At 45.5% G+C, this 13,068-nt stretch overlaps 1 protein-coding gene across 2 annotated transcripts in view; it reads right to left on the reverse strand.

The window, feature by feature from the left end:
• Nucleotides 1-446: 446 nt before the first annotated feature.
• The window catches only part of LOC135916754 (uncharacterized), a 50,889-nt gene continuing 38,267 nt past the window's right edge, over nucleotides 447-13,068 (reverse strand). For both annotated transcript variants that reach the window (XM_065450203.2, XM_065450204.2), the window contains exons 4-6: nucleotides 12,519-12,556; nucleotides 9,172-9,321; nucleotides 447-1,191 (exon numbers count right to left, since the gene is read on the reverse strand). In XM_065450203.2, coding sequence (XP_065306275.1) covers nucleotides 1,120-1,191; nucleotides 9,172-9,321; nucleotides 12,519-12,556 — 260 coding nt within the window. In that variant the 3' untranslated portion in view covers nucleotides 447-1,119. The remainder of the gene's footprint in view (nucleotides 1,192-9,171; nucleotides 9,322-12,518; nucleotides 12,557-13,068) is intronic.

Consider the following 13,068-nt stretch of genomic DNA (forward strand, 5'->3'; position numbering starts at 1 on the left):
GACCAGTTCCACCTTGAGGCAACAGCCGGTGTAAGGGCTACCCCGGCCCGAAGCCTCCTAAGCACAAGTTCCTCCGCCCTACTAAGGTGAAGGGGGAGGGAGCAGACACACGGTGGGATCAAGAGATACTTGATATTTGCTGTTCTCACTCCAATCAGCCCCATATTTACGCGATGAGTCGTCGCGTTTTTTTTTCGTGATTATTTTGAGCTTGAAAACCGGCAATTTTGAGGGCGCGAGGGCACATCTGGCACATGCTAGACGCGCCTTATTATTTTTCAAACACAATGTTTGAAATATATGAGGTTTCAAATATCGGCGACATTACTGCATGAGGCACGCATTATTTTCAGAATGAATTACAATCAGCAAAATTACAGCATGGCGCAAATTTGCTTTGCGAAATCTGTGTCAATATCATGGGCCAAATTAAAAAGTCACTCGAGTAAAAATTTTATCTATTTATTATAGGATAACTGTTTTGAATGTAGTAACAAACCGGGCGAATAACCTGTCAGTCACCCTTCCGCAATACAACCGTAACCATCACCTGTTTACAAATTCAGGAATTAGGAGGATTTTGAAACCTAAATCTTAACTCAGATTTTCGAAAGCTAACTGAGGATTAGTTAATTTTTGCGATGGTATTGAAAACGAGAGCTTCTACGAAACTACCTCAGCGATCAGTTCTTATATGTAAACTCAGAAGCAAGACAGCTACAGGCTTTCGCAAGCACAAGAAAATCAGTGCTTTGTTGGCGAAAACCTACTGAAAATTTCTGGCCAGCCGTTCACAACTTCAATAGGTCACTATGCTGAATTTAGAATACTGTTGAGACTGTTCACTTTGGGCAAGATGTGAAAAATATATGCAACTACTCAAGGGGGGGGGGGGGGAGCGGGAGAGTCACCAGAACAGTAACACCAGTAAGCCCATGCGTTAGCATTACTGCACCATTATAAACTCCGCCACGTATGACACAATGTTTGATGCACGTAGATGGCCACCGCTAACAATCCAGCATGAAGTGGTCAAGCGGCGCCTTGAAGAATCCATTGCACACTGTTGCTTGGCCGGAATCAGACATTTCCCCAACAGGTGAAGCCTCAGGTATTGGGTCAGAATTCCTCGTCCGAACTTGCAGCCAGCAGCTTGATTCGGTCTGCAGCCTTCATCTTCCGGAAGGTTTTCTACGTAAGAAAAGCAAAAGATAATGGTTCATACATATGCAAGACACATAGATTCAAAATCATGTGCCTTCGCAACAGGTGTCAGATTCGTAGGGCAACAATTCTGATAGAAATATTTATTTTAGTAAGGGCATCCGCGAAAGACAACATTGTAATTAATGCATGTTACCAGTATGGTCGAGTTCTTTCAGTACCACGGAGTAAGATTGTATACCCCTAAAGTGGAGAGTGAAGGAAAGTTTTCGAATGCGGCAAAATAATAATAAAAAAACAAATCGCAGTGAGAAGACAAGAACAAAGCATTAAGATGTACTCAGATGTATTTCTCCAGACCATGTACAGCCTGACATCCTTCTTTCCTACCGGAAAAAGAGGCGACCTAAGCGCTCGTAAATTCTGCCTTCACTTCTAAGCACCGCTAGATCAATATCACCACAATGGGGTTTTATTCTCGCAGACGCCGTGTTAAAACTGTCTTCAAATGGCTCATAAGCCACAGGTGTGACGGGCGTTGAGCAGCAATTCGTATACTTGCGCGACACGAAAACGAAACATGACTTACATTTCACGCCAAGAAAGCACTCATGCTTGTTCAAGCGTTTGATTTGGAGTTCCATAATTCTATATATTTGCTGCATTACTTGAACATAAATAGTATGCATTGCATGTTCATTACGCGTTAACTTCTTTTGCGAAAACTGCGTTACGCTGCCCTCCTCCTCCTAAACATCCTAAAGGGCAACCCTCGACGATCATTCCGAACTACCACATTCGAAGGAAGGAAGGAGGAAAGAGGAAAGCAGAAGGCAGGAAGATTAACCAGAATAACGTCCCCTTGGCTACCCTACAACGGGGGAATGGGAAAGGGAAAGCAAAGATGACAGCGAGAGAGTGGAGAGAAGGAAAGAAGGAAATAAGCGGTGAGTTCGCTGACGCGTGTGGTCTTATAGAAATTGCAATAATAGTCACAGATGGTCGCACAAGCCCTTCGTCTTCAAGAAGCACAAAAGCTCCTTCACCGCTACATCGGCCTACGAGCAGTATCTCCAGCGCATGTTCCAGCAGCACCTGCACAGAAAGCGGCCGATTTTCCAGTTTTTGGAGAGCTTTGGCAAGTTCTTGTCTTTCGGGGGCATATCGTGGACAGTGGCACACCAGGTGGTCGATATTTTCTTCGGTGCCGCAAACCTCGCATGCTGCACTGTCTGTCACTCCAATTAATGTAAAGTATGCCTTTGTGATGGCAACTCCTAGCCAAATGCGACAGAGAAGCGTAGCTTCACGTGGAGGAAGTTCCAGTGGAGGCCGGAGTTGCAGTGAGGTTTTTAATCGATTCAGTCTTGTAAGTCGTGAGAGACTGCGTGTCAGGTGTCGAAGCTGCCTTGAGGCGTGTGCCCTCGAAAGCGGAATTGGAACGCTGTGCTCTTCTTGATGTGCTGTGCGAGCAGCGTTATCGGCGGAATCATTGCCACTGAATCCACAATGGCCAGGTAACCACTGAAAAACAACCTCGTGACCTTTTTGTTGGACGTGAAGATGAAGTTTCACAATTTCGTATGTCAATTGGTCATGACATCCGCGTCGGAGAACTGACTGCGTGCACTGTAATGCCGGTTTTGAATCACAGAATATAGCCCACTTTCTAGGTCTTTCAGAATCAATGAATTCCAGTGCACGACGCAGAGCCGTTAGTTCCGCGACCGTTGTGGTTGTGACATGCGACGTCTTGAACCACAGTGTTATTCCTCGAGTTGGTATGACCACTACGCCACCAGAACTGGATGACGTAGTCGATCCATCGGTATAGATGTGCACGTGGTTGCTGTACTTTTCAGGCAAAAGAAGTAAGCTCAGCTGTTTTAGAGCAGGAGCCGGTAGATCTGTCTTCTTCTGTAGTCCTATATTCACTATATGTACTTGTGGACGGCTCAAATACCACGGACGAAGCACTGGCTTGGCCGCAGGTGCGTACCCTGAAGTAAACTACGCACAATGTGCACTGACAGTAGGGCTAAATGTCGAGCAGGGCCTTGCAGCTGTGAGCACTTGCAGTACTTTCGAAAGAAACTGAAAACACTAGGCACCTTCGAGTGCATTTTCTATATTTTCGCCCAACTGCAGTCGAGAGAGAGAGAGAAAACATTTATTTGTCATCAGATTGGGCGACTTCCTCGCAGGGTGGAGCCCTTAGTTCAGGGCCCCATTGGCTCGCGCCACTCCGCGTGCCCGCCGGATCAGCCGTCGCTGCTCTTGCGGGTCTGAGCTGGTCACGCAGTCTCCCAGGAGGAAGGGGAAGGCGAAGGAATAGGGAAGAAGCCTGGAGGGTATGGGCACTCCCAGGTGCAATGATATACTGTGGGCTTTTCTCCACAATAGGGACAGTATGAGGGATATTGTGTGGGGTGGAGAGGTGAAGATAAAAGAGGCAGGGAAATGAATTAGTTTGAAGCTGTCGCCACGCGACGGCATCTTCTCGATTAAGAAATTATGTGGTGGAGGGAAGTGTCTCCTGGTATATCTGTAATATTGTAGAGTTTCAGTGTAGTTCAGTGGTTCTGTCCGTGCATCGTTTGGGTTGGACAGCTCTTCCAATGGCGCCCGGTTAGCGAGCTCTCGGGCTACCGCATTAGCGCGTTCATTACCATGGAGAGAGGCGCGTCAGGTGTCCAGACGATACGCACCCTGTGTAACGCTGTGGGGTGTAATGATGTAAGGATGCGGTGTGTGTAGGGTGTCACCCTCCCTTGTGCCAAAGTCCTGCAGGCGGTCTGAGAATCAGTGACCACTGTGATAGGTCCATCCGGCGCCGGCATGGTTGAAGCATGTACGATGGCTAGGGCAATAGCAGCCTCTTCCGCCGTGCCGAAGTCCACAGTGTTGAGCGTGGCCGAAGCTCTCAGAATGTCTGCACTATCTAGTACGACTAGACATAGGGCACGTTTTTGTGGGTAGCGGGCCACGTCGGTGTGTAGGACTGGAGTGTTTGATTTGTCATCGCCAAATAGGTGAGCCAGGGCTTGTGCTCTTGCCTTTCGTCGACCTTTATGACGGTCAGGGTGCATATTCCGGGGAATTGGGGCCACGTGAATTTTGTTGTGAATGCTAAGCGGAAGAAGTGTGCGGTTTTCCTGTTGTGGTTTTCTTGGTATTTGGTATCCTAGCCGGGATAGAATGTGGCACCCTTGCATTGTTCATTGCAGACGTTGCTATTCGAGGAACAAATTGCTTTCTCCAGCGGACATTTTTAAATCGAATAGCTTTTTTGGCTGTTCCGCCTGTTTTCGCGCTCGGCTGTCGGGCTTTCACCGCCGTATCAAGGACACTGACGCATATGGCGCGTGCGGTCGTGCAAGCGAGTCGCGTGGCATGTTCATTGCCTTAGCCAACCACTGCAGCTCTTAGAGACGCCCGTGCTACCGGCTCATGGTAATGCTACGGATGTTGTGGTTAACGGCTCCGTTCTCTACATATTTACACACACAAAAAAAATGCACACAAATATATTTGCTGCAAAATACATACGCCCGCAGGAGCACGATTCCTTCTATAAAGCGGATAATTTTGCTGAAGCTTTCGGATACGCGGTTGCAATACGAATAATCGTCCATCGTTTCAGCACAAGTGTTTTGTTGCGATATCAATTATATGGACACCCCAGGCGCATTTGGTCATCCGCGTCGCCGTAGCCGTGATGTTCGGTATAAATTCCAAGGGCGATAACACCGTCGCCGCGCGCTGCATGCTGCATGTCAGACCGAAAGCACGCGAGGGAAGCAGACGCGTACGTTCAAAATCACTGTCGAAGACGAATTTGGTGCAGCGTCCGTAACCGCCTCTGGTTCGGATCGTACGTCATAAGGGTGTCGCGGCCCCCGCACGTGGCGGACCTCGAGTGCCGTTTCGCCTTGAGGGCTCGAGCTCGTCCCAGCTTTGCGTCACGTGCAGGGGTGAAATGCTTCGCATTGACTTAGATATCGATGGAGAATGGTGTCAGCCATAACTGTTATTTTGCGCTTGCAATCATTACGCGCTTTATTGAAACGCTATACTTCGCGTGAATTTATGCCCGGGCTGCAATGTACTTTGAAAGTGGCCCCATCTTTGCCTGATACACACCTAAAAAGCTATGGCTGCCAACGCGCACGCGCATATGGAACCTGCTCTTTTACTGTTGCTCAGGCAAGGTTGCTTGCTTCGGCAGCTTATGTGGCATTCGTTTTGATACTGATGGTTGAGACATAGGTTGCCTGCCTAAGCACACTCGGTATGCGTAAAATACTCAGTCAACAAGGGTAGCATTGATGAGTGCATTAAATTATTCGTTGTTGAAGTTCCTGTGTTAGAGTATTGATACAGAAAAACTTTCATTTGAATTGCAACAAGTTTCATTCATGGCACTCTAAACGCGTCGGTTGAGGAAAGTGATCCAAACTAATTAATGACATGTGGTATAAAAGAAATCAGAGATATTTTCCCTCGCGTCATCAAACCAACATGGGAATTCACACATATTATTTGTCGTGTGGCAAGCACTTGCGCAGCTCCAGCCCTACAGCGGGAACCGACATTCAGGTGCTTATGCGTTTAAGGTGATATGTATTGCATGACTGATGGTTTATCGTAGTCTCGCGCGTTCTGAACCACCAATTTACACGGGATTACTAAATCAAAACTGGTAAGAGTTATGAGGGAATGCTAAAACAAAACTGCTAAGAGTTATGAGGGAATGCTAAAACAAAACTGGTAAGAGTTATACGGGCGTGAGATAAAACAGTATAACGCTGAATGCGCGCGAGAAAAAAAATGCAGAAGACAAGACAGCATGCTTCAACAATTCCTTCCGCTCTCAACTGATTTATACTGACAGCTGCATTTTCCCGTAGTAAAAAATATAATTCCACTTTCAATTTCCTGTTTCTTTATCTGCTTCGGTTCAATCACTATGGGCAACTCGGCAAGAGCACATAAACACAACGGTAATAAATCAATTTCTAGGAGGCAGAAGTGCGGTCCGATAAAAACCGAATAATTTAAAACAAGAATTTGAAAAAATTAAAAATTATCGGATTCGACGTGCTGTAGTGGTGGACTCCGGAAATCTGGACCACATGAGGTTCTTTGACCTGCAACTAAATTTAAGTAAACGGATGTTGTCGTATTTTGCCCCCATCGAAATGCGGCTGCCGTGGCCGGGATTCGACCCCGCGATATCGTGCTTAGCAGCCTAACACCATAGCCACTAAGCAACCACAGCGGGTAAGAATTTGAAAAGTATAGTCAAGAGTAATATAATAATGTGATAGATAAAATAAGTGACTTGTTCTTTGTGCTATGAGCAGCTTTCTTTTTGTATGACGCTGCATGTTCTGTAATTTCAATTACACACACAGACATGCCTTACCACTTTCATTCTCCGTGTGTCTGAGAAAGATACACCTTTTTCATTGAAATGCATAGATTTATGGATCATTTTTCCGATGCCATTTGGCAAAACCGGAGGCTATAATATTTTTCTGGAGGCGGATATACATTTATCTACTTAATTAGATTTCATTCCAATAATCTTGGTAAATCGTGCACATTTTCTTTTCTTTTGTGTAAAGCATTCACATTTTGGTATTATCGTTCAGTAGAACAGTGTATAAGCACCCAGCTGACCAACCTTGACAGCAGGTTGTCATTACAGAGGACCTTCAAACTGAATCCCCTTAGACAGCTTTTAATTCAGTTCTCTTTTTTTTAATTGTTATTTCGTATGTAGATGAAAATGCAGTCGGTGTGTCCAAGGAAGCGTGCTCTTGGGGCCAGATGACGTGTAAAGTTTCTGCCTTAGGATTATTCGATTTTGAGGCCAAAATTTTAATTTTAGCTGATGTCACGAGCGAAATACGGCAGCGCCACCTACGAGATTTTCGCGATTTCTTTTTCTCTGTAAATTTGCCATGCTGCTATATGGGCTACTTGAGCAATGTGAATCCCATGAACTGCGATGTAAACAATGCGATGTCGTCGCGGCGTCTGCACTGTTTGCATTGACGTCGTCGGTGCAGCCGGCGTTGTTTGTTTTCCGCCAGCCACGTTATTTTCGTCATATCCTGTATTACAATTACACGCCCTGCATTCATCCTCATGGTCAATTACGAATCCTTTGTGCAACCGAAACTGTTTCCACCAGGATGAAATGTAAAATTGCACGGAAGCACACCGCCGTCATGCAAAATCTAATAAATTCCTGCGAAGTAACCTCCTCCCCCCCTTCTATAATGTAATGCTAACGTTATTTGCAATGGTGGAGGTTTTGGTTAACTTTTACTTTGCTTCACTTTTTGGCACTGGGGATGCTCCGGACGATGAGGTGGATTGACAACGACAAAATCCATCCTTTTGTGTCGCTGATGGCGCGAGAGAAAGGTCATCCTCAGCGTAACCGAATGGATAGACGGGCCGGTTCAGCGGACAAGAGAAACCCAGTTTTGAGCACCTAATGGCTGTCGTAGTAAAACAGGTGAGCGAGACTGCTGAGTACGCCATTAGAAAAATGGTAGTTAAAGTTAGAAAAAGAGGTAGTGACTGCTCTGTACAAATTTAAGTAACATTCTGATAACGTTAGTAATGGCGCTGGTACTTAAATTTACAACACAGAGAAAGTGGTGCGTAGAAGTAGCACATGTTCGGTTCGAGAACCATAGATAGTAATCCCGCTGGTATAATGGCATTTGTTATCCAATTGAGATAGTGGAATCTTTGTTTACAGGCATCGCTTCCATTGCCAAAATATGCTATTTTCCTCTATGAGTGTCGGAACAGAAAATAAGGAAATGACCCAGAGTGTAAATGTTTATTTTGCATTTTACGTCTGTTCACAGCGCATGTCAGAACAGCGCCATGGCGGTCATGGCAACTGGGTATTACGCCTGCTATAATAATATGGGAGATTAAAATCACCTACATTTTGCTACTAATAAAGGACGCTGAAAGTGGAATAACACATGTAAACGCAATTGATTTATTAAAAAAAATATATTTTTTATTTGTGTGAAGAGAATGTTCCAGTCGTAAAAGGATTGCAAGAGATTGCTACTGAACCTCGTCTAGGGAAACATTTCATTGGTGGTGACGGCAGAGCTTACACCATCATTCGCTAAAAGGAAATGTGTGGGACCATATAGAGACATATTAAAAAATACACACTATGGTTTTTCGCAAGTGGCAAAATCTTGTTCACTAGAATTATGACACGACGCAAGTACCCTCGACACTACACAGGCAAGCGATATTACGACTGCGCAACAGATCACGGGGAATATTTATTGTTATTATTATTGAATGAAATGTTTCAGTTTCAGGGGTGCGCGAAAACAAATGCTAAACTGTACTGCTCTAGAATATTATTCCTTCGGCTTACATTGCTCATCCTACTCAGGAAACATTGCATAATAGCGCATGAAAAAAAAATCGACCTTTCTGATAGCTGCTTTTCAACCCCGACGCTAAATTTAATTTCTGTGAAACAGCGAATCCTGTATTTTCACACACATTTAAATGTTACTGATAAAATTTTCAACAACCTAGAAAAGAACTAATATCTCCAATCTGTCAGAAAATGTGTGACGCCTCGAGAAGGTGCAGCCGTAATTCTAACATGGCGTCAAAATCATCACTTTGCTTTTGCATCCCTTTTTGCAATCATAGGTGAAGAAAAGCATTTTTCTAATGATCTAATTTGCCAATATGGCCGCTATTTTATTGTTGTACCCACCTAAGTGATTTACAATTGCAGACAGCTTCAAAAAGGCTTGCTCAATTTTGCAAGTGGCAGGATATTTTTTTTTATTTTTCAATATTCGTTCACTGTAAACTTACAGACTATTTGAACTCATTTTCGCTCGCACATTTGTCCGTGCTTTAAAGGAGGCTCATTCATTCGTATGTTGAGTCTTAACCACCAGAAATACGAGGGCAGGAATTTATTGACGTTACCGGGTCGATCTTGCGGTGCATCTTGCGACGGCTTCGCGATCGACACCGTCGGCGGCAGCACCCGATGCAGGCCAAGGAGCACAGGATGAGCACAGCGGCAGCCACCCCGCACCCGATTGGTATGAGGATGCTCATCAGGTAGTTGTCCTCCTGCGACATAGTACAGCATCCCAGGCGAGTGAGAGAGAGAGAGAGTTATCGGTGGGGAACATCGCAAGTGTTGAAGTGGGGATAAGAGGGATTCTGTGATTGTAATGCAGGAAAACGAATGCGCCAGTGCGCATTTTGTGGGGTGTAAACGCGTGTAAGAATAATTGGGTGCGCGTTTGCCAAAGTAGCACTGCAATGTTAAATTGAAATGTTGTGGGGCAGCAGCGTGAGTTGATCGTATGACAGAGACTTCAGTACTTCAAAGCTCTGCGTGGATGAACTATCTGGTGTTTATCACCGACAGTTTGCTTGTGTTTACAAGTGTATCGAAGAGCGTTGCGCCATTCATATTGAGTGAAACTTTTTAAGGTCCACCGCAAATTTTTAAAAAGGGAGATAAAGGCGTGCCTTTTGATTGGATATCAATGTCTCAGCATGATGACCTTTTGCATGACGTCCACGCTTCATAGGTTAGCGCTACAGCATTCATTCAATCTACATATCGCTTTCTGGCTATATTTATTTTAGAATAGTGTGCTCTATAAGTTCGTTCGTGGCCTCCCACGTTCACCTTGTGACCTACGGTACAGCCTAAGGTGTCTGCCTCTTCTGTGTCCAGGGAATAATTTCACAAAACTTTGTAGGCTCCCTTAGACAACCGCTAGGTGCCTACATTTATCATGATGGGTTCCTGGAACACGGCCTGGCGAGCAATCCTAGCGTAAGTACTCTCTTGTGCAATCGAACCTTGTTACTGTGGTGTAAGCCAGGAATGTAAAGCCCACGATTCATGTCAATTTGTGTAGCCTTGAACAGTAAGAAAACTTGTACACCTATGGAATTTATCCTTTTGCGGATATATGGCCTTCGGTCTAAGCCTAAGCCTAATATATGGCCTAAGCACCGCGTCCAGTAAGGACCAAGAAAGCACTAGTAAACGTGCTTGAGAATGCATGAATATGCACGGTGTAGTAGGATGGTGCACATGGCATTTCGATGTCTTCTTATGGGGAGGTTGCAAGTGCTAGGCGGCGCCCCGTCTTTCCGACCCCTAGCGCCATCTGACGAACAGTTGCGCGAATGTGGTAGGATTACTCACGGCGTCAGCAGCCCGCACTGCGTGTTTGACGTCCTGTCAAACGATAGCGATGGCGCGAAACAGCGTGCCGATATTAATTTTAACCGGGTTTCAGGGAATTACAAGATCTTCATAGCTTTTCTCGTGAAAAGAATTTAGGGAAAGGAAGTCGTCTACTTGAAGTGGGGCACGTCTACGACGTGAGGGAAGTGTTGAACTCGCACTGATCGGAAGTGACTGCTAGGTTTATTCCGCAAACGAAAAATAATGCACCAGCGAGATGTGTGAAGCTCAGCGTAATTTACTTCGTTATCTACGGTGTGGACGCATGAAATTGTAGGCGAAATTGATTCTTGAAGATCGGCGACAGCAGACAAATCCTAGCGGGGAGCTGCGATTGCCGTGCTGGCATCGCAGGGAAGTGCAAGGACGCCGCGGTAGTTTCCCTGTACATACATGACGGCAAATACGAATCCAAAACATCTCATCCAAGAACGTGGGGCGTATGAGCGACTCGTAAGACCTACCAGAGGTATTCTAACGTTGTTCTCCCCAAACACAAAAAAAAGGGGATGAACTTACCAGTTGTGTTAGACTACGCTGGGAAAATATTTTCGCCCAAATTACTGGAAGTGCGATACTTTTATGTTGCGATTTTTCAGTGCGTGCAAAGGAGGTTCCAATAAACCACGTTGTCAAACATTTTGGTGATCTCATCTGCACCTTCGTTGATATGCTGCCATGGGCGCAGAAGAGTGTATGCCAGCTCAGCCGGCTGCAACCCCTCCTCAAATCTCTCAGCAAGCCCTAGCGCTGTTCGAATGGGCGAGGATTGGGAAAGAGTTCCACGGCTTTACTGCGGTACAGTGTAGGAACAAACTACTTTGTTTGATGCATATCCTGGTACGCACTGCAGGCAGTGGCGTAGCAGGGGGGGGGGGGGCTGGGCTCCATGTGCAAGGGGCCAGTGGGGGGGGGGGTCATATACGTCTGGAGACACACAGAAATTGTTGATATCCTCGCCTTCCTCCAATAAACACGGGGGAGGGGGGACAGCTAGAAGACCTATGGGCCCCGAGTGCCAGACGACCTAGCTACGCTATTGACTGTAGATCTCCCGTTGCTGCCATCATTGCTGTAAAAGCAAAGAATTCAGAGTTATAACGCACTTGGCATACCGCCGGAACATAAAACAGCTTATGCCGTCGGACGAGCGCTATCCAGTGTTGACGCCGTTCTGCTTCATACGGTCGGCTTGGAAACCTGTAAAACTTTGTTCCTCGTGAGTTGGTGTACATGCTGTTGCAGCCCACTACTCAACAGCTTGGGTTGCACTTCGGCATTGCTCAGAAAAGGCAACAGCTACGCGCGAAACAGTGCGCATACAGGCTTTCCGAACGCAAGCGGGCCGGTCGTATCCTGCCGGTTCTGCGCTCGCCGCCGCGAGGGGCGCCCTAGTAGGCGCGGGAACTACGTTCGCAACCTGCCTATAAGCCAGCAGAGGGAAAGTACGCAGCGTACTTGAGCACATAATTTATTAAGCGTACGCCACACTTTGTATGATATTGTTCCAAAATAATCTGGCTTGCTAAGCATAAATATGTAAATGCACAAGAAATTAAGAAAGAACATGTTATTTTTTTGCGTTGTTCAGAAACACAACCAGGCGCATTTGCAAGGCCCAATAGGTTTGGATGTATAGGATATTTTCCTTGGGTTCACAGGGAAAAATTATGTTGTAAGCGAACGTCGAAAATATTTCCAGATACGTTCTTTAACGTTCTTGCTGCAATTTTAGTATCAGCTTTTCCCCAAGCTTCTGCAGAAAAACTGAACGTGAGCTAAATGATTGTAATTGAGCGAACCACGCACTCGCCAATGAGTGAGCTCCGTGTGATGGCTGCTAACAATGCGACATCAATAAACTGCTGCAATAGCTTTTGCAGAATAACACCGAATGCGCTACTGCTTAGCAGTCGCCACATAACCCTGATTTATAGGCTCGGAAGGTGAACGAGGAAAGCCTTTGAATGCTCTCACTAAAGCATCACTCCATCCAGCTCTTACGGCATTGAGCCAAGAAAAAGGAAAAAAGATAGAGCTTTGAGCCCCAACTCACCCGCCATGTTATCCAGGAAGTGAAGAAGTAAGTGTGAGCTGGAAAGAAAATAAACACATTGTGATCAAAATGTACCGCGAGATATCAATATAACATCAAGCATAACACACGGAACCTAAAAACACGCCTATGTATAGAATTTTTTTTCCGAAGCATAAGCGGAAATACATCTTTTCAGCACTAATATACAAATTAATTTGTTGTTTCAACCTGTGAGTGAAAATGGCTATCGAAAGTGAACGATGCTTTGTGGAAACTGCCCAATCGCTTATCTCCAGTTCTTTTTATCTCACAGCACTGTAATAAGTGGTGACCGTCGACAGTAATCCCGGACGGTGCACAGGGTGTTGTTACGCCCAGCAATGACGCAATGAGAATGGGAAGTGCAGACATGTTACAAATCTTTCTGAAATAAAGACTTACCGGAGCTACATTCGGGCGAGGCAGAGCAACGTACAATTTCGACGAACGTTAAACTTTTCCTGGTCTGCAGATATCTTGCTCTTTCATGCCAGGACTTAGCGCTTGTAAAACATGCCTAACAATACTT

This window comes from Dermacentor albipictus, chromosome 7 (genome assembly GCF_038994185.2).
Source record: "Dermacentor albipictus isolate Rhodes 1998 colony chromosome 7, USDA_Dalb.pri_finalv2, whole genome shotgun sequence".
Lineage (NCBI taxonomy): Eukaryota > Metazoa > Arthropoda > Arachnida > Ixodida > Ixodidae > Dermacentor > Dermacentor albipictus.